The sequence below is a fragment of the Rattus norvegicus genome, chromosome Y, assembly GCF_021556685.1.
Source record: "Rattus norvegicus strain SHRSP/BbbUtx chromosome Y, alternate assembly SHRSP_T2T, whole genome shotgun sequence".
NCBI lineage: Eukaryota > Metazoa > Chordata > Mammalia > Rodentia > Muridae > Rattus > Rattus norvegicus.
Window position 1 is genome coordinate 54,933,734 of NC_141555.1, and position 22,304 is coordinate 54,956,037.

The 22,304-nt window shown below is 40.0% G+C and overlaps 1 protein-coding gene across 1 annotated transcript; it reads right to left on the bottom strand.

Moving 5' to 3' along the window:
- Positions 1-880: 880 nt before the first annotated feature.
- LOC147998035 (Y-linked testis-specific protein 1-like) lies at positions 881-3,124 on the bottom strand. Its single transcript, XM_087601334.1, has 3 exons — positions 2,951-3,124; positions 1,037-1,909; positions 881-957 (listed from the first exon to the last, which is right to left on the bottom strand). Exon 2 carries the CDS (start codon positions 1,830-1,832, stop codon positions 1,038-1,040), a length of 795 nt encoding a protein of 264 aa, XP_087457460.1. The 5' UTR covers positions 1,833-1,909; positions 2,951-3,124; the 3' UTR covers positions 881-957; position 1,037.
- Positions 3,125-22,304: the final 19,180 nt, after the last annotated feature.

The window sequence follows — 22,304 nt, forward strand, 5'->3', positions numbered from 1 at the left end:
TCTTTAAGGAAGCAAAGAGACCAATATGGATGTGGCCCAAGTTCAAGTCATTCGAGACCCTTTCTGTTCTTCCTGGGTCTCCTGCTTCACTTTTTGAGAACTCCATCTTGGAATTCCTTCGTCCCTCAGTATCCTCAACTCCCACATGTGTTCTTTAGTCTTTCTTCCACATCACCATCAATTTATTCTTTCTTACCCTCATCCTGGTCTCTTCTCTGCATGTGAAGGTTGTATTTATTTAAAAAGATGACTTTAGGGGCCTTCAGAGATAACCAATGGATTAAGAGCTCATCTGCTTTGAAAGAGGACTGGGATTTGTTCTTTGAGCTCATGTCCGATGGCTCCCAACCACCTTTAATTTCAGCTCCAGGGGACCTGACTATTCTTGTCACTGTGGTCTCCTGTATTCATTCCTTGCCCTACCTAGATAAATAAAAATAATACATCTACATATGTGAAACTGGTTTCATTAGGTTTTGTTAGTCAAACAATCCCTGATCTTCTCTGATTCTGAGTCTGCTTGGATCAGTTTATTGGGTTTCCCCTTGGGTTCCAAGACCACCTCTCTGTTACCTGCCACTCTTTCGCCAACTATCTGTTTCTCCCTCAAACTTCCCCTCAGAGAGTCTATCTATTTCTGGCCCCTCTCCACTGCTTCCTAAACATCCATCTTTTTTTTCCCCTGTGCCATCCCTGCTCCTCTAAGCCTTATCTCCAGTTTTTTCCTCTCCCTAAAGACCAGACTAGCTCAGTACTGTTTGTTTTAGTGTATGTGACATTAGACTTACTGTTCACAGCCTTGAACTTTCCGGCTTCCTCTCAATGTTCCATCCACCACAGCCAGTCTCCTCCACAAAAGTGTGCATACACAACACATCACATCACACATTTTAATTTTTAGAGCAAAAACAAATTCCACTGGAAAAGATACTGGGGATGTCAAAGGCCATTGGGTATCTGAAACACAGAAAAACAAACATTTTCACCCCAATCCTATAAATTCCCCATATATGTCCCCTCACTTTGTGAATTTCACCTTAATGGATCTTTTCCATCAGATTATAGACATAGATGTGGACGTCGCCATCAAACTTGATGAAGTACACGGAAGGCTTGGCTAGAACTTGGTAAATGACTTTGCCGATCTTTTTGGACCCGTCACTTCTGGTGAACTGCACACATTGACCTGTTAAGATGTCGCTGCCAACTTCTGACTTCACCTCTGCTGGCGAAATCTCTGGAATGATACGGAGATTACCTTCTGTGTAATCATCCAGGAGTTGATAGATATATAGGACTGGATCTTTCTCATAGGTGATGTAAAACCAGTCCTTCATGATTGGCACTTGGGCTAGGACCACCCCCCTCCAGTTGTCCTTAGAGCCATGTTTGCCCTCAAATTTATGCTCCACAGCACGGCCAACCATGGCACTTGCGAGTTGGGCGTCTTTCACTTGAGGAAACACAACTTTGTGAGTCAAGACCTTAAGCTTTAAAATCCTCTCATCACTGTGAAGTGCCAGTCCATAGACACAATCAACTCCATCATACTTGACCAGATAGAGAGAGGGATTTGTTGGCAGTTGATCTAGAACTATGGCCTTCCATTGGGTGACGGGCTCATCACCTTCCTTCCATCCGTGTGAAATTCTGCACCCCACAATGTTCCCCAGGGACTGGGGAGAAGGCCTCTTCCTCTTCCGCTTCTGGAAGGATGGTGTGCTCATCCTCCTCACAGACACCCTCTTCTTCTTGGCTGTAGACCTAGTGTGGTAGGCCACGGTACTCCTGGTCCACTGTCTTGTGGCTATTGTTCTGCGTTCAGGCTTCATACTTTCCCATGGCCTGGGTTTGAAGAGCTCACCTGCTTAAACCAGAGACAAAGCTGGTACCTCTGTCATATGAGTACCTGCAATAACAATGGGGGTGGGGTTGGGGATGGTGCTGGACCAAGGCTCTTGTCTATGAGAACTTTGGAGCAGGTGAGGAAGGCGATGGTAAACAGGTTTGAGCATCTGAATCTAATGCTGTCATAATCAGAAGTTCATAGAAGTGCTGGGCAATGGTGGAGCACACCTTTAATTCCAGCACTCCAGAAGCAGAGGGAAGCAGACCTCTGTGAGATCAAGGCCAGGCTGGTTTACAGAATTAGTTCCAGGATAGACAAAACTACCCACAGAAAAACCCAATCTCATAAATCAAAATCTAAAGTTCAAAGGAAAATGAAAAAATGGTTCTCTACAGCTCAGAATAACATATTTAGACATATTTCTTCAGCCCGAGGCACTTTGCCTATGCTGAGGAACATCTCCTTGAATGGCTAGGTCAGTGTGGGATTAAGTATCCTTGTCCCCACTTTAAGCAAGCAGAACAGAGAAAGGATAGCAAAGGAGCCAGAAGGGTGGCCACACCCCTTCTCTACCCTCTAACTATGAGCTATTTGGCAACATCCACAAGTATCTGCCCAGAGACAAAGCACAGCAGTCCACTGGCCTTCTCTACTGTGCATCCTGACCCAGCCCCAGGTTTATTCCCCGAAGCTGTTGCATTTTCGACCGCAACAAGAGTCTTTTGTGTAGGCAACAATAGCCTTTTAGAAATAATATCTACTGGGGTTGGGATTTAACTCAGTGGTAGAGCAGTTGCGTAGCAAGCACAGGGCCCTGGGTTCCTCAGCTCCATAAAAAAAAAAAAAAAAAAAAAAAAAAAAAAAGAGAAATATTTTCTCCAAAAATACACAGGCACAGAGAGGAGCTTTGGCATTTTAGTAGAATTTTGAATTAGATATTGTTAGCAAAGAATAATAAACTCCGGAGACTGACTAGCCTAGACCATCTGCCTAGCTCTCAAACGTGGAAGACATTAGAACGTAAGGTTACTTGCTGTACGAGGGAAAACTTTTAGCTTTCTGTGCTACAAGGGTCCCAGTTATCTTCATAAACGTATTTACCAAAAGAAAATGTCCTAGTCGTCCAGATTCTGTCTTCTGAAACCGGTCAGGCACCAATAGGTTGTTGAACAGTTGTGGGGTTCAGGAGCTGAACTAGCTTTCACACCCCGCTCCAAAGATAGTGAACCCACCTTCAAAGTAGTCTAGCGCCTCCAAGTGGAAGAGATGCGCAACCTCCGCCCTTGTGCTCTGTGACATCATCCAGGCTCTGCTTACGTCATAGAACCCCTCTCAGGCCAGTTCCTTCCCTAGTTACGCTTAGAAACTTCCAGCATCTAGGTTTTAGCTTCTCATGTAGCCTCCTGGTGAACCAAAATAAAGTCCCCACCCAAATATTCTGATGACTCGAGTCACAGTCTGCCCAAGTAGCTCTTTTCATGCTTTTTATTTTTCTGAAAAACTCTTTGGTTTCTGAGTCACCAACATCCTTGGTGGTTATTTTCCCAGCTCCTATGTTTTCTTTGGTTAACTTTAAGTTATTCTCCGTATCAGAAATATTGCTAGGCTCTCTTTCCGAGGCAGCACACAGGATAGAACAACAAAATTAGCTCTATCAAAACCCACAATTAGAGGAGGGCCATTTTTATTGAAACAAAGCTGGAATTTGACAAGATTAAATACCTTGTATTGAAGACAATGGCAATCATGAATTATGGATTCTTTGCAAAGAGCGAGGAAAAATTAGCTCCTGGACCTGCTTCCAAAGTCGGAATAAACTTATCACAAACCCAATATCGACCAGTCATATTTTAAATGTCTTTAAAATTTATCAGCACTTCTGATTACAAGGAATTTATTAGATCAAATGCAGTAAAACAGGATGAAATAGATGAGGTAATTTTGTTTTTGAAATATGGGTAGACAGAATACTGGATCCAGGTAAGTATGGAATTTACCTGTAAATTACAGGCCACTTTAATTGTTTGTGTCACATAGTTCTTCAGATCTTCAAAAGGATTCTTTTTAGAACCCTCCCCTGTCCCCACTACACTCTGACCATCCCTTCCCTCTTCCCAATAATTCCCTTCCACTTTAACATTATAATTTTTTAAATGTACTTAGAGCTTAACAACTTATGTCAGCTTTTTAAAATCTGTCCAATTTTCTAAGTGCACCGTCTTCTTTTTCTCCTTCTATCGTAGTTTTAAGCACATTTTCTTTCACACTTTGAGTTTTACTCTCTCTCTGCTCTTATGACTACTCTGCCATTATGTGACTGTTGGTCGACTATGTGGCTGACCTCAATGTGGGGTTAACTCAAATGACATGAATTCCCCCCCTCTCTCCCCTTAATCTTCCTTCTCTAGGCACCTGCAGAGATTTAAAGCATTGGGGATTTTTTTAACCCTGGAAAGCACACACACACACACACACACACACACACACACACACACACACACACACATACACAAACATACGCACATACACACAGAAACACTCATAGAAACACAAACACACACACATACATACACACACAAACACACACACATGCACACACAAACACACACACAAACATACACATATACACACTCAAACACACAAATACAGAGAGAGACAGAGACAGAGACAGAGAGAGACACGGTGAGAGACAGAGAGCCCATGAGAAAACATGTGATATCATCATTTTAAGAACATTAAACAGACAGAACTTTCAAAAAAGTGAAGAACAAGTAGGCAACAAGAAGAATAATCTCATCATAGCCATCAACTTGAGGAGGAAAATTTTCACACTCTAGGCTTCTAAGTACCAGTCTGTTACTGAGCAAAGTAGGGGCAGGAACTCAGGCAGGACTCTAGAGGCAGGAAAGGAAGCAGAGACAACTTAGAAATGCTGAGTACTGGATTCCTATCCATGACCTACTCAGCTTTCTCTCCTTCTCATACAACCCAGGGCCACCTTCATAGGGGATGACACTATGCATAGTGGGCTAGACCCTTCTACATCAACCATCAAAAAAGAATCCTTACAAATGTGCCAAAGGACGTTCTGATGGAGGCAATTCTTCAGCTGAGGCTCCTTTTTCCCAGGTTGAGTCAAACTGACAATAAAAACTAACCAGGACCCCTGCACATTCATTCTGATTGCCACACTGTGTGCAATAGACAAGCCATTGGAATAACCTTAGCTGTTGATCACTGGATGAATGGCTTAAAAAAGTTGATATACATTGATGTGATTTTCATCTATGTGTAAGAGCAAAGGGTTTTGTTCTCAGAAAAATGGATGGAACTGTAAAATACAGTATATTAAGTGAAACAAGCCAGACTCAAACAGATGATTGCAAAATTTAGATTTTAATAAGGGATATTATGTGAAATTGGGCATTTAGGAAAAGGAAGGGGAGCAGCAGGGTGTGTGTGTGTGTATGTGTGTGTGTGTGTGTGTGAGTGTGTGTGTGTGTGAGTGTGTGTGTGTGTGTGAGTGTGTGTGTGTGTGCAGGTGGAAATGGTGGTGAGTTGTGAGAAAGAAGATGGCTAATGTACAGTATAAACCTGTACTAGGAGTCACATGCAAGCCCACTGACTTGTACATTTAAAGAATATCGATATAAGAGAGCTGAGTCTAAAACAATGTTTTGATTAAATTGGGGGTTTATGCTTTAGAGATACCATAAAGATTATTCATATTTTCCTTCCCACTGGGCTCTTGCTGTTGCGAGCTTGATACTTGTGACAGGATATGGCAATGAGCTTTGGTTTCTGTACCTCATTAATAACCCGGAATTCATGTCATTCAGTGAGGCTACCGTGGGGAAGGAGGTAGTTAGAGATCTTAAGGGTACACCACGTGGGAAGAATAATACCCACCCCCACTATAGATTTCCAAATATTCACCATCATCTCTGGTTTGAATGTGATCACCCAACATTTATTTTCTGAAGATTAATCCCCAGTGGGAATGTAGTTGTGAAGAATTGATTAGGTTAAGAGGGATGCAACCTACAAATAAAGATCCATTAATGATGCTATTGTGGAAAAAGGTTAAATTATGAAAAAGGAGTTTGGCTCCCTCTCTTTTATTCCTAGCCCCCTGGATCCCTTCTGTGGTGACAACATTTCACAAGAACTCCTTCCTCTGCCGATGGTCTCTTCATCTTGTATTTACAGGTTTCTGAATCATAATAATACAGAATCTGTGTCATTATACACTAGCCAATCAGTGCCATTCTGTTTGTCCATAAAAGCATGAACATGCCTCAGAATTGTGAGCAGCTGGGTCATATGGGAAAGCATAGCTGGCAGAGAGGACTAGGTTGTTAGTGCTGACTGAAGACAAGATGGTTTCAGGTTTAGCATGAGTGCTCTTTGTTAAAGAAACAGCACAGAGGAAGAGTGTAGATTGGAAAGTTGCAGCTTAGAATGGACTCAGACATCTACTGTTGGCCTTTCGTGGACAAGGAGCCATTAGGAAAAGGGAAAGATCACTAGGGATAGCTTCAGCCACTGCTTTTGTCTAGCAGAACCCTTTTTAGAATCCTATCTTCGAGGATGTGAAAGAAAACTGCCTGGAGTCACTTGATACATCAGTAACCATCAAGAGTGTGTACACTATTATAGAGGGACCCAGGAAAAAGCCTGATCTTGGAAGATCCTTTGCCTTCAAGAGAGGAGACTCCTCCCCACCAACACTGGGAAACCCATCTACGTCGGTAAGGGCATCCCACTAAGTCCAGATCAGTGGTCCTTAATCCTTGGATTGAGACCGCTTTGGGAGCTCAAATTGCCCTTGCACAGGAGTCACATATCATATATGCTGTATTCCAGATATTTACATTACAACTCATAACTATAGCAAAATTAAAGTTATGAAGTAGCAATGAAATAATGTTACAGTTGGTGGAGCTGTATTAAAAGGTTGTGTTAGGAAGGTTGGAAACCACTCTTCCTGACCCGTCTAAAATATGTCTGTTGGTATGAACTGGAGTTATAATCCCTTTTATTCAATCAGGCAAACCCAAAAAAAAAAACAATACACCACCAAAAGTTTATGAAGGATACACAGCCACTGTACCCACAGTGTCAGGACTACTGACATCTAGACAAGTGGTGTCAAAATGGAAATCACGTCACACCATGACAATCCCCCTAAATGAAAAGCAGAGGAGAAAAACCAGTTCCCTGGTGGTGACACCAAGAGAAAACCATTGTCAGAATTGTCAACAAGGATTTTAAAGCCAGGATTCAAGCGTCGTCAATGAGAAACCTACAAAACAGGCAGAAGGGGTTGGTGAGATGGCCTACTGCATAGGAACACTGGTTGCTCTTACAGAGGATCAGGGTTCAGAGGATCTGATAGACTCTTTGGTCAAAACACACACACACACACACACACACACACACACTCACTCACACATACACAGAGAGAAAAATTAAAAAAACAAATTAAAAAGAGAAGGAGCCAGGTATGTCCCTTTAATCCCAGTACTCAGAAGTAAGGTGATTTCTGTGAGTTCAATGCCTACCAGGTTAATAAAGTGAGTTTCAGGCCAGCCCTACCTACATAATGAAACTCAGTGTCAAAATAAAACACAAAAGAGTGTTTTATTTATTTCTGATAATGTATGCAACAGAGAAACTATTTCTACAGAGAAAGACCTTATTGTTGAGAGAATCAGTGGGCATGAAGGATACCCCAATTCTTTATGTCACTACTCCATCAAAGCCTTACCAGGAAGCAAGAATGTGTCCAGCTAAAAATGAAGCAGGGCAATTATGAGTAAAGCTGTGGACACACATCAGCCCATCAGCAACAGAGGCAGGCAGAAACCAGCTAGGATGAGATGGCTTCACCAGGCAATGTCTCTGAACTAACAGTCCCTAGTAGCACCAGGTTGTTCTTTTCCTTCAAGTACCCCTGGACTTTTCAGACACTCAGAAACCATAGAACAAAGTGTGGAAAATGCCTAAGAAAAGATGTGTTTTGGGACATATATGTTTATACAGGTTTCATGTAGCCCAGGCTGGCCTCAAACACACTATGCACCCAAGATGATTTTGAAGTCTTGATTCTTCTCCTGGTAAAGGGACTATGGGCATGTACCACCACACCACTGTAGGTGGAGACCAGAGCTGTGTGAGAGCCAAGTGAGCACTCTGTCCACTGAGCTGCATCTCCAGCCCCTAGGGATGTGTTCTGCTAATACAACATAACTAAAATAGAAGTCTTCAATGAGAGACAACAGGAGTCTCCCAGTCTAGAAACATTAAATTACACATTCACAAGTAATACATATGTCAAGAAATAATTAAATTATGTAACAGTAAGAAAAAAAGAAGAAGATAGGAAACATACTATCAAAATATGTAAGACATAACTATGACGGTGCTAAGAGGAAACTTTATTTAAAACAATAATTCTTAGATTAGAAACAAAGACCAGCAACCTAAATTTTTATCTACACTAGAAAATAAGAAAATAATTAATTCAATGAAAAAAATAATTGTTAAAATGAACCCCAAAACACTAAAAATAAGAAATTAACAAAAAAAGACAATGAAACACAGTTTGTTTTCTTTTTTCAAGCATTGAATGGTATTTCATCGTCTCAATTAGACCTAGATAGAAAGTATAAGGTCCATTCTCTTTGGCAATTTTAAAAACAAAAAGTAATTGTCGTGTTTTAGAGTTTATGCAGAACACTGAACCTGGTACGACAGACAAAAATTAAAAAAATATTCATCGTATAATCCCTTTTTAATGACAGTGTTTATTCTCTACCTGTCTCTCCTATAATCTGTTTAATATCAGACAAGATTTCCAGGGTTGCCATATGGAGATAATGCACTGTTGAAATGGAAGCACAGCATTGTATTCCCAAAACAGAATGTGGTTTAGAACATCATTGTTTTCATCATGAGGAAACTAGCACAAGATTCAAGCCCAGTCTCCCGAGGCGTTGTCTCATCTTAGAGCCATTTCTTCAGACAGCACTTTCCATGTGTCATATTTTTCTTCAACAATCGAAACGGACTTGTTTGCTGCACTGTTTTGTTTGCCATGCTGCTTGGGAAATCCTGGACCATCAGACATGACGAAAGTTCTCCTCCACAACCCCAAACTACAGCACTGGAATTGGTGTACCGGAAATAGAAGAGACAGAAACCAAAAAAGAAAAAAAAACTGTTGTTGTTTGGAGAAGAGTCATGTAAGTAGGCCAAGCAGACCTTGGACTTTCTATGTAGCCCAGGTTGTCCTTGAACTTACTATGTAGCCCAGGCTAGACATGGACTTATTCTGTAGCCCAAGCTGGCCTGGGATTTACGATGTAGCCCAGGCTTCCATTGGACTTACTATGTAGCCCAGGCTGGATTTGAACTTGTGATCTTTGAGAGTATTGAGAATATAGGTATGCACTACCACACTCAGCTTTGTATCTGTTATTATAATTGACACAGCTGTGGCCCCTCATTTGCCAGCCTCCTTCAACATCAACAACAGCATCCACAATCACCTACTAGAATAATCCCATCCTTTAACTCATCTGTTAAGGTAAGACTTTACAGAACAAAGAGTCAGCAGGGTCCTCCTCCTTATTAGGACACATTTGTTTGTGGGATTTGAGTGATTGTTTGAGTGAGCCAGTCATACCTTAACCTGGTTCTGATATTATGACCAAGACAAAAAAAATAAGAAAACAAAAGTAAAGGAGATGGGCCCAACACCGGGACTTGAACCTTAGCAGTTGAGGAGATGGCTCACAGGTCTCAGGTAAATGATGAGTAGGCTTTGTTGCTCACATAGAATCCCAGTCCAGGGAGGAAGAGTTAGGGCAGATACCCAGGGCAAGATAGCTGTCAAGTGTAGTCATATTGGAGAACTCTGGTTTTGACTGAGAAATGCTGCTTCAATGAATAAGGTAGAAGAGAAATGTATTAGTCCATACTTTATACACTGCACTTGTATGCATGTACACACACACACACACACACACACACACACAGACTCACACACACACACACACACACACGAACAAAACAAAAAACTTTGGTCTTAAGGCATTGTCTCCACTGTAGTCGCACATAGTAGGAGGTGGCGATCTAAATAAGTGTTCCTTTCCATCCCCATAAAGACCAACATAATTATGAACCCTCAGTAACGGATGTATACAACCTGCTGAGGACAACCAGATGATTAGTTTAGTCTCCTCGCTCTCTAACATATTCTGGTGTACCGTTTCAGGAATACTGAGGTGGGGCTTGGCTGACTTGAGCCTTACTCCCAGTATTGCATCCAAGACAACTTTCAGCTGCCATGTACTGATCCTTGGAATTCCCTGCCAAGGTACCGTGACTTGCATTGCTCACGAGGCCATGCCATGAAGCCAGAGAAGGTGTGGATGTCTTACTCTGCCATTTATTACTTTAGAGTAATGGGAAATTAGCTCGAAATTTAAACCTCACTTCCCTCATATATAAATGAGCAGGCGAACAATTCCACTTCATCAGATCTACATTAGGAATGAGTTAAAAAAAAACACATCAAAACGATTAGTGCCGGGGTTGGGGATTTGGCTCAGTGGTAGAGCATTTGCCTAGGAAGCGCAAGGCCCTGGGTTCGGTCCCCAGCTCCGAAAAAAAGAACCAAAAAAAATGATTAGTGCCAATGTGTTTTATGAATGATAAGCAATATTATTTATATGATTTGTAACATTGGAAATTATGGTAACTGGAACGTAACGGTTTTCATTACCTTTGCACAGATGATGCCAGGAAAGCATCTAGAATACAGAAATGCTTCCTTTTTTGCATTATTTCCAAGAAGCATTTCTTTCTGCTCCAATTATTTTTTTAAAACTTACTTTCCACTCCATCTCCCCTTAGGTGATTAGGTTAGAACCGGGTTTGGTGAGAGGGGTTATAAAATGTTGTGTTACAGAATATATTTACAAAATCGACTGTTGAGTTCAAATGGAGGCACCCTCCATGGAAAAGCCAAGCTCCTCCTGAAGATATTTATTTCTTTTCTTTTTTTATTTTCATTGATTTCTAGTCTAGTCATTGATGGCTATTCTAGGAAGAATCAACCTCGGTTGAGGAGATTCCTCCGTCAGATTGGCCATGACTACGTCTAGGTGGAATTTCCTTGACTGTTAACTGATGTTGGAGTGCCTGGTCTACTGTTGGCAGCACTGCCCTATGCAGGTGGGTCTGGACTCTGTAAAAGTAGTTGAATGTGAGCTTAGAAGAAAGCCACTGAGCAATCTCTGTAGCTGTAGCTTCTGTTTCACAATCCTGTCTTGGTTTTCCTTGATGATGGGCTGGAACAGATAAAATGAAACAAAGATTTCTCTTCCCAAGTTGGCTCTGGTGAGTGTATCATCAGAGCAACAGAAAACCAAAATTAAGCAAAAATCACAGTGCCAGATGTGGGATGTCTTCCTGAAAGTTGCTGACCAGCGAGATCACAAAAGCCCTAACAACTTTACAGGCTGTTGCCATTGTTCTTTGTAGGCCTCCAGAACTTGATGGTAAGACACTATTTCTGAAGGTACTGAATCCTTTTGTTCACAGGTCACAGAAGGGTAAATGTGAAGTTGAGGTGGAATCATCCTCTATAATGGATAGCCTTCATGGTTCAAGAAAGTGCTATGTATGCTTCTAGGGGAGAAAATCATCTACGACCTTAATCGGGGGTGAATCATTCAAGGTAAAATGTCAGGCAAGATGTGCCCATAATGTGTTAGTGGCATCACAGTCATGGGAGTAACCGGTGGCTTTCCAATTTGATACAAGGCATATTCAACACGAGGTTCTGTAAAGTCATCAATAACCTATATTTAGGGTGATATAGGCCCTATGAAAGAACCTAATGCTAAATACATTGTCGAACTTCCTTCCAAATATCCATATTTGTATCTACAGATCAGCGTTGCACTCAGCTCTCATCAGAGAAGAAGCCTCTGACTACCATGGGCAGAGTCGTACAACTGGACAAAGTGTTGGGAATCAGTGGTGTTGAACTAATCATGTGGATATAGGTCAGCTAAGTCTTCTCCTCAACAGCTCAGAGAACATCATGAGAGAGTGGGTGAAAGGAATATATGAACCAGAAGATGGGGAAGTGGACAGCAAAAGGATATTTTTTAGATTGTACCTAGTCATTGAACTCTTAAACTTATTGTGGCTATGGTCATGGGCACAAGAATAGGCCACTCAACACTTCATTACAGATGGGAGAGGACATAAAGACCCTCCCCTCCTTTGGCAATCAACATTTATTGGACAGCTATACCTGCTTTTCTTCCCTAAGTTTCTTGTGGCTTCTGTATATGGATCTTTTATACAGATACATAAAAGCAAGGGAAACACCTGTATATGGAATTTAAAACAAGGAAAGAAAGAAAGAAAGAAAGAAAGAAAGAAAGAAAGAAAGAAAGAAAGAAAGAAAGAAAGAAAGAAAGCTGAACACACTCCAGGTCTGCAATGTGACCATCACACTCGAGTTGCTCTGCTTTCCCCATCATGATGGATAGTACCAACTAAAACAATGGGTCAAAATAAACACTTCCTGTCACTTTTTTATTGGAATTTTATGTATTTAAATTTCAAATGTTATCCCCTTTCCTGGATCCCCTCTCTCCCCTTCTCTCTCCCCCTGCTTCAGTGATGATGCTTTTCTTCCCACCCACTCCCATCTCAACACCCTGGCATTCCACCACATTTGGGAAATGAGCCTTCAGAGGAACAAGGGCTTCACCTCCTATTGATGACAGACAATGCCATCCTCTGCTATATATGTGGCTGGAGCCATAGGACCCTCCATGTGTACCCTTCGGTTGGTGGATTAGTCACTGGGAGCTCTGGGAGGTGGGGGTCTGGTTGGTTGATATTGTTGCTCTTCCCATGGGGTTGCAACCCCCTTCAGCTCCTCCAGTCCATTCTTTAACTCCTCCTCCATTGGGGTCCTGTTCCTCAGTCTAATGATTAGCTGTAAGCATCCTCATCTGTATCAGTAAGGCTCTGGCGAAGCCTCTCAGGAGACATCCATATCCGACTCCTCTCAACAAGCACTCCTGTCTTCGTTAAGTTTTTGCTTTGTATTTTGTCATAGCGAAAACAAGAAGAATCGATATGCTCCCTCTTCATGTCAGGGCCATGTGAATTAGAGTCAGTGCTTCACTAAGCCCTGTAGGGTTCTCTTGGCTCCATCCACAGAGCCTGGAGAGGGCATGGACCCTCAAACAGACCTGGTGTGGCCATGGTCAGCATTGATGATCTATTCTCTTTGTGAGAAACAATACTACATAACATTGATAAATACAATCAAGGAGAGTGTCACAGGTAGCTATCATAGATTTTTTTTTGTATACTTATTCTCAGCAGCCCCCATTGATATTATGAGGATGCTCTTCCTCCCATCCACTCCCACCTCAACACCCTGGCATTCCCCCACGCTGGGGAAATGAACCTTCACAGGACGAAGGTATTCTCCTCCTATTGATGCCAGACAATGACATCCTCTGCTATATATGTGGCTGGAGCCATGGGACCCACCATGTGTCCTGTCATTATCCCTCCAATCATGAGTTATGGGCTGTCATGCTGGTAATTTCACAGCAGGCACTGCTTCCCACAAAAATATCTCCCAAGCTTGCATTTAATCCCAGGTTACTGGCATGCTGGAAATACTGTATTTTGTTTATTTGGCCCATACCTAGACATTTTTTCTTGGACTATAATTAAGTGATCTACCTTCCTAATGCTGCCACCCTTTAACACTGTTCCTATGTTGTTACGTCTCTTGATGAAAAAATTATTCTTGTTGCTTCTTCATTATTGTAATTTCACTTCTGTAATGAATCGTAGTAGGTAATCACTTTGGAGACTGAAGTTTCTCACAGGGATCGTGACACACAAAGGTTGTGAACTGCAGATATAACAGGTTGAGGGCAAGATATATTTGAAGGACAAACTGTGGAAGACAACCACCAGCCCTGGGTCCTAAGCCCATCGCTTTATGGACCTAGCTCACCTCTGTACCTCCTTAAATATGGAGTGATGGGCGGAGCGTTTGTCACTTTGAATAAAACAAACCTTAACAGAGACACACGATGGTTCGTTGTTGCTACCATTTTGTAATTTCCTGCCCCAAAAACTCACATTTTAAACATCATCGAAAGCCAAGAAAATAGGCACAAAGACCTGTCTGTGTGAGATACGAACCACAATTCATTTTGTTCACCTGGACCTCAACTTTAGAAGACTGCAAGCATTATCCATTTGAGAAATCCACTTCCTGCTCATGTTTTGTTGAAGAAATATAAATCAAGCTAAATAGAAAAATAGAGATGGAGTGTACAGGACAGGTTGGGGGTTTAGAGATCTTAAGGAATGCTAGCACAAAGTGAGGTATGTCAACATACCTCAGCTGACTCATAAGCAAACAGGTGAGGACCATAGGAAGCCTTGGGCATGAACAGGGATGAAGGTGTCTTTCCAAGGCAGAGAGACAGAGCAGACCATCCTTCCTTGGTCTAGTTGATGTGAGGAAGCTAGATGTTCTCCACCTAAGTCAACCCACACTGAGCCAGTTCATGAAGTTCTGGACACGTCACTCTCCAGGACCTGAGTTGAAATGCAGCTGCCCCCCAACCCCCATAGGAACAAGCACTTGTTATAAGGAGAGGTGCTTGAAGACTTCATTCTTTGAAGCCATCTTCTCTGAAGGGCAGGTCTCCAATTCCTTACCAAGAAAGGCATCATGTCTTCAACCTTGTTGACTTTCCAAATCTGCCAACTCTGTGAAGACCCATCTCGAAGGTCTTGGCCAGGGCATCTGGCTTCCTGAACTGATGTCTCCAACAGGTTTCCTCAAGTCTCAGTTTAGCAGTTTTCTACGGATTACTTGTGCCTTATCTAGAGTGGAAACAGGGAATGAATTCTGGCTTAACTGAGTCCCTGGAGGTAGTAGAGGCATATAGAGAGCAGTGAAGGTATTATAAACATGAAAGTGCTAATCCATTCTTCGGGTGCGAACTTCTCTAATTATTTATACATTTTTTAAATCATTTAATGAAGTTAGTCAATATCGCAGACAGGATGAATGTCTGGCTTATGCACCAGCCTCTCTTTTCATCCTAACACCTGGCTTCTCAGGCTGTGATATCCATTGGAAGAAGAGTCATTTCAGATGTAAGTGGTTATAATGAAGGCCACACTGGAATGTGCTAGGTCCCAAAACAAATATGATCATTTACCCTAACAGAATAGAAGTGTTAGTGGGCTGAATGGCAGGCAGGATGAATAGGACCCGATGTCAGGCTGTGGTTGACTGGGAGATGGTTTTATTTCCCAACAACGAGTTTGGGCTTTTGCCTGAGGTTCTAGTAAGCACTGGAGAAATTTTATCTGGGATTTCCTTTCATGGATCCCTCAAGATGATACCCTGTGGATGTACGGAGGAGGATCTAGAGGAGGCTGCAAGGGCTGTCAGCTCAGGCAATACCGAAAGATGTTGCCTTTGCAGAAGGCACATGCTGCAGAGTGCAGGCCAGCTGAGACAGTGACTGAGGCAGTTAGAGCAGTGTCCCTCTTTGCATCAGAGCACCCCCCCATATCCTTCTGCCATGCCAGACTTATATATTCAACAGACCGTCAAAACCCAGTCTGAGTGAAGGTAAACCATTGCACTAAGAAACGAATACTGCATAGTACAAGACACAATGGATGCTAAGATGTTTCACAAATGATGGGAAACTGAAATAATGTCAGTTAAGATGATTTGCATTCCCCTCAGAGGACCTGGGTTCAGTTCCCAGCAACTATATCATATGGTCCCCAACTCTAGGTCACTGCACATGACTGTACATACATACATACATACATACATACATACATACATACATACATACTACATATATATACATGTATTACACACATACATACTATACACATACTACATACATACGACATATATATTATGCCAGTGGGTTACTCAGTAATCTACTATCCTTGGTCACTCGATTACTCATGCCCTAAGGAACCGTCAGAGGAAGTGGAACAGTCCATTTCTTCTTCTCTGTCAGTTCCCTTCTGGGATCTAGGGCCCTCTTACTGACTGAACCCTTCATATGATTTTTTAATTTCTGAAGGATTTATGTAACACGAGCATCAGATTTTTTGAATCTCTTGTCTTCCTAGGCTTTTGAGCACCTGAACTTGTGCCGAGTACATCTAAGTAATCCCGGAGGTGGAATGTCGCTCGGGTCTCTGCTGTTCAAGTGCTTCCCCTCTTGGGGTTGGATGTTATAATCCGGTTGGGATACACTGAAGGCATTCTCAAGTGGCAGAGGCTGGGAACCCTCAAGGTCTTCCCCCTTTGGAGTCTGCTGTTATACTCCGCTTGGGGGACACTGAATGGGCTTCCAGTATGTGGAGGCTGAGAATCCACATATGTTACTACACATATAGTACGTAAAGGGAGTGATATATAGAAATAAAAACATCAACTATGCAGCCACAATCATCTATTATCCCCATGATGAAACCAAATACTAGGAAGAGAAGATGGTACAGACACATTGCAGGATAGATCAGCATCATTCAAAATGAAGATTGAGCTGGAAAGTGCTTTGAACTAAGTATAGTTATGAGTAATGTAAATAAGCTTAATGTTTTGAGAACTAGTTTACCTGTTATGGTTGCCTTATCCCTTCTTAATTTGGGCAGACACATTTCTGCTCTGTGGAATGAGACAGTCTCCACCTCCTCTGTCCTCACATATTTCAATTTGTCACTTGTTCCACAGTACATCCATATACTTGCCGATGAATTTTTCTTCTTGGAAATTCGAAATGTTCATATTTCCTGACTTCGGAGAGAGGGTTAAAAGCAAACGGGAAGTGAGTGACATACCATAACTTTTCTGTATTATTATCAAAACGGGTTTTTTTCAGGGATGGGATACTTGAGGTGAGAAGAAAGGAAAGGTTCTGCTTTATTTGAAATATTTTCTTACCTCATTCTTTGCTCCTGTAAAGGGCCCAGCCTTATCTGTCAAGCGTGGCCATGTTCCTGTCACTACTCCACTGCGCCTCTCATGCAGTTCTTAATTCTAGATCCTGTTTGCCACTCTAGGTTTCATCTTGCACAGATTCACCTCATTTCCCTGTGATCCTGCTCTGAAACATACGCAAGTTTTTTTTTTTTGTTCCATTTTCAAATTTTTATATGTTTATGTTAATTTTTGTTTAACCAGTTTTATGGAAGCCTTAGAGGGGAATTATTCATGGATGTCTGTTTTGATTGGAATGAAAAAAAATGGAAAAAAAAATCTTTTTTTAAGTTTACATGACCTTTTCATTTCTAAGTATTTCTCTTATATAAACCCACCAGGCTAGTTTAACTCCTGTCTTGTAATGAATTCTTTCTTCCCATTGCTACTTGAATACTGCCTCATAGGACTTACTGCAGAACCTTAAATGCTTTCATACATGAGGAAGGAGTTGATATTTCTACACTTTTCTAACCCTTTTTTAGATGTATCTTCCTACTCTCTTGAGCTATTTGAATTAATTTGGATCACTGTACTGAATAGTATAGTACTTTAGTGCTTGGGCCTTGAAAATATCTGTTATTATTGCCTTGTCATAATTATACAGCTCAGGGTTGGGCCTAGTTTCTTTTTGGAACTTTAGTCCAATAAATTTGTGAATTTGGAATAAACCTAGACAGCAGCTATCAATTCTTTCAAATGGTATTTTAATACATGAGGGCTATAAAAACCTTTAATAAATCATGGAAAAGCAGTCTGAGTTTCCTGTTTCTGTAAAGTATTTGAAAAACATGAAAGGGAGAAATTCCATGGCCTTCTCACTTTTGTCTTCACATGGGGTGCTCAGATGTGACTTTAGTTTTGGTGCCTTTTCTGGTTAGAACATAAAGTTGTTTGTGGTAGTTTGCATTAATGGTTTTCTTCTATTAATATACTCTTTTGCTATTGTTTTTGTTTTTTGTCTTCATCATTCCAATTAGGGCCATGGTTCCCCACTTTGTATACATAAAATGTGGGTTCAGTGCAGCTATTATTGTCCTGGGGAACAACCTACAATTTTGGGAACAAATTTTCACAATTATATAGTTGACCATGGTTTAAAACTCTTCCTTGACTTAAATTTTTTGTAGCAACATAGTTGTTTACTTCTGCTTCAATTATTTGTATTGACCTCCCTACAATCCCATTATGTATCTGTGTGTAAGGGAAAAGGGATTCTTTAAATTTTCCATGGTATGTTCTTTTATTCTTCCATAAATTATTTCCCACCACCACATGAGCACAACACACTACCTGGCATTATTGCATGCTGGGATCATTGGGGAAGGGTGGTGTGAAGTTCATCATTGTTCTTTTTATCAGAGATTCTTATTTTAATAAGTAATCCATCCTATTGAAATAGCTAGTTAACTCTTGTATTCATCTTCATATATGGCTGCTTCTGTGAATAAAATGAATTTTTCCATTGTTGAACAATAATAAAATCCCATAAAGGCATGAATATTCATAAAGAGGGAAAAGTATTCACAAAGAAAAAATGCATTTAAAATGGAGAAAATATAAGCAAAATGAGATCAAAGTTATAGTCAGAAGTTATGAAATTAAAAATTTCATTATAGAATTACAAATTTGTTAGGTCAGGTAATACTAATATATATTAAAACAAACAGGAAAACATTAAATGCAATGTATGCACAGAGAGTTAACTCAAAATGTAGTACTTAAACCAAGATTGGAATGGAGAGCTCACTCTTGCAACTGTAGAGGCAAAAATGGAAGAACTACATCTAGGTTTAACCCAGTCTTTATTGCATAGTGACAATCTATCAAAAAAGATGATGTTTCAAAAATACCACATAAATAAATCATTGATAATTTAAACAAATACAAATAATAATAAAATATAGATGAGCAGCCCTAGTCCATGGTGATCTGATAGGATGCATAGGATTACTTCAATATTCTGGTATCAATTGAGGCCTGTTATGTGAATGAGTATATGGTCAAATTTGGAGAAGTTACAAAGAGGTGCATAGGAAAAGGTATATTCTCCTGATTTAGGATTAAATGTTAGCTAAATACCTGTTAAATCCATTTGGATTTTTTAAGTTATTAAAATAACGTATGTTTTTTAAACATATCTGTTTAGTTACAGTTTCCATAAATATTCCGTTGATGAGAGTGGAGAAGTGAAGTCTCCAACAATTTATTGCGTGTTGTGCAATATTTGCTTTGAGCTATAGTTATGTTTCCTTTATGAATTTAGGAGTCCTTGCTTTTGAAACATAGTTGTTCAGAATTGAAAGTTCATCTTAGTATTATGTTTTCTTTGACAGGTATGTTTCCCTTCCTAGTCATTTTTCATAACTTTTTGTTGTAAGTCAATGTTGTTCAGTATTAGAAAGGCTACTCCAGTTTGTTCCTTGGGAACATTTGTTTAGAATTTTTCTCCATCCTTTTACCCTGAGATACTCTGTCTTTATCTCTAAAATGTATTTAATGTATGGAGCAAAATCTTGGATCCTCTTTACGTATTCAGTCCATTAGTTTATGTCTTTTAATTTGGGGTATTTTGTCCATTGATGATAAGAGATATTAAATGAAATGGACTGTTGCTTCTTGATATTTTTGTTGTTAGAAAAGTAATGACAGTTGTGTGGATATCATCTTTGGGTTTGTTGAAAGATTAATTCCCTACTTTTTGCTAAGGTGTAGTTTCACTCCTTGTGTTGGAAGTTTCCATCTACTATCATTTGTAGGGTTGAAATTGTGGAAAAGATTTTGTATACATTTGGCATTGTCATGGAATGTCTCGGTTTCTCCATCCATGTAATTGAAAATTTCACCATATATCCTAGCCTGAAGATCCAGAAATGAATGCACACACCTATGTTCACTTTGTCTTTGAAAAAGTTGCTAAAACCATGAAATTGAAAAAAGACAATATTATCAAGAATTATGGTTCAACTGGATGTCAGCATATAGAAGAATCAATTATCTAAACTCCTGGGGGTGGGAACAAATGATCATCTTTTTAGATGCTGATAAAAAAATTAAAAAAAATCAATATTTCTTCAAGTTAGAAGTCTTGGAAAATATTAGGAATTCAATGCCAATACTTAAACATAGTAAAAGCAATATTAAAAAAAAAAGTTGCCAACATCAAACTTACTCGAGAGAAACTTTAGGCAATACCACAAAATTCACGAACTAGAAAAGGTTGCCTAATCTCTACTTCCTCCATCAATATAGTTCTGGAAATCTTATTCACAAAAATTAGACAAAAACACGAGGCAAACGGAAAAATTTAGAAAGCAAGAAGTTAAAATATCACGATTTTTAGATGATGTGATAGTATATTTTAGTGACCCCAAAAATTCCACCAGAGTACTCCTTCAGCTGATAAACAACTTCAACAAAGTGGCTGGATGTAAACTTAAATCAAACAAATCAGTAGCTTTCTACTTCAAGGATAAACATTTTGAGGAGAAATTAAGGAAATGACAGCCTTCAAGATAGACACAAAAAATAATAAATACCTCAGGTTGACTCAAAACAAGCAAGTGAAAGTTGTGTATGACACAAACTTCAAGTCTCTGAAGAAAAATATTGAAGAAGATCTCAGAAGATGGAATAATTTCCCATGCTCATGCATGTGCAGGGTTAATATTGTAAAAATGACCATCTTGCCAAAAGCAATCAACCGATTCAAGGCAATCTCCATCAAAATTCCAACTCAATTCTTCACAGAGTTAGAAAGAGTAATTTGAAAATTCAGTTGGAATAACAAAAACCCCATGATAGAGAAAACATTCATCAACAATATGAGAAATTGTGGGGCAATCACTATCGATGACTTCAAGCTGTATTAGAAAACAATAATAATAAAAATTGAATGGGAATGGTAAAGAGAGAGTCAGGTAGATCAATGTAATATAATTGTAGGCCCAGAAATGAAGGCATACACCTATGGCTACTTGATATTTGACAATGAACCTAAACCATCCAATGGAACGATAACATTATCCACAAACGGTTCCCATTCGACTGGAGGTTAGCATGTAGAAGAATGGAAATCAATCAATTCTTATCACACTGTACAAACCTCAGGTCGAAGTGGATCACGGATCTCCACAAGAAACATAATCTTAAACTAATAGATAAAAGGTGGGGAAAATTTCTGAACTGAACAGCAAAATGTCTGCTCCAAGATCGAGAATTGACAAATGGAACTTCATAAACCTTTTGTAAGGGATAGGACACTGGAATTTGGAAAAAGGTAAAATCAATAAGTTAAGAAAAGATCTTTACCAATCTTCCAACTGATAGAGAGCTAAAATCAGTCTATACAAAGACTCAAGGAGTTAGACTCCAGAAAATCAAATAGTCCCTTTCAAAAATGGTGACTAGCACTAAACAAAGAATTCTCTACTGTGGAATATCAACATCCTTAGCCATCAGGAAAAGGCAAATCAACAAATTCTGAGGTTACACAGCACACCACTCATAGTGGCTAAGATAAGAAATTCACAACAGATTCTGGTAAGGAGGTGGAGAAAGAGGAACTCTCATCCATTGTTGGTCAGAGTGCAAGCTGGTATAACCATTCTGGAAATCAGTCTGGAATTTTCTCACAAAGTTGGATATAGTACTACCTGAGGATACCACAATCCCATTTCTTTTATATACACCCAACAGATGCTCCAACATATAAGAAGGGCACATGATGCTACAGGTTGAGAGAAACCTTTCTTTTTTATAATAGCCAGAAGCTAAAAAGGAACCAGATGTCCCTCAACATAGTAATGAATAAATGAAATATAGTACATCTACACATCTGTGTTCTTCTAAATTATCTAAAACAATGTTTGCATAAAATTCTTAGGATAGACCAAAAATTATCATTCTCTGTGAGGTAATCCTTTCAGAAAAGAACGCAAATGGTATACATTAAATGTAAGTGTGTATCATCCAAAAAGTGTGGAATACATAAGAAAGAATTCACAGGTCATGTGAATCCAAAGCAGGAAGAAGACCAAATTGCAGATGTTACATTACTTCTTAGAAGGGAAAAAATTATTCATGGGAAGAAATTCAAGGATAAAGAGTTAAGCAGGGACTGAAGAAAGGGTCAACCAGAGACTGCCCCATGTGGGGATCTGTCCCATATGCAGTCACACAAACCAGTCACTATTGCTGATGCCATCAAGTCCTTGTTGACAGTTGTCAGATATGGATATTTCCTGAGAGACTCTGACAGGACCCTACTGAGAATGGTGAGGATGATTGTAGCTAAACACTGGATTGAACAAGGGGGGTTCAATGAAGTTGTTAGAGAGTATACTTAATGAGCTGAAGGGG

Excerpts from the sequence above, each read along its gene's own strand:
- LOC147998035 (XM_087601334.1), bottom strand. The coding sequence starts at position 1,832 with ATGAAGCCTGAACGCAGAACAATAGCCACAAGACAGTGGACCAGGAGT.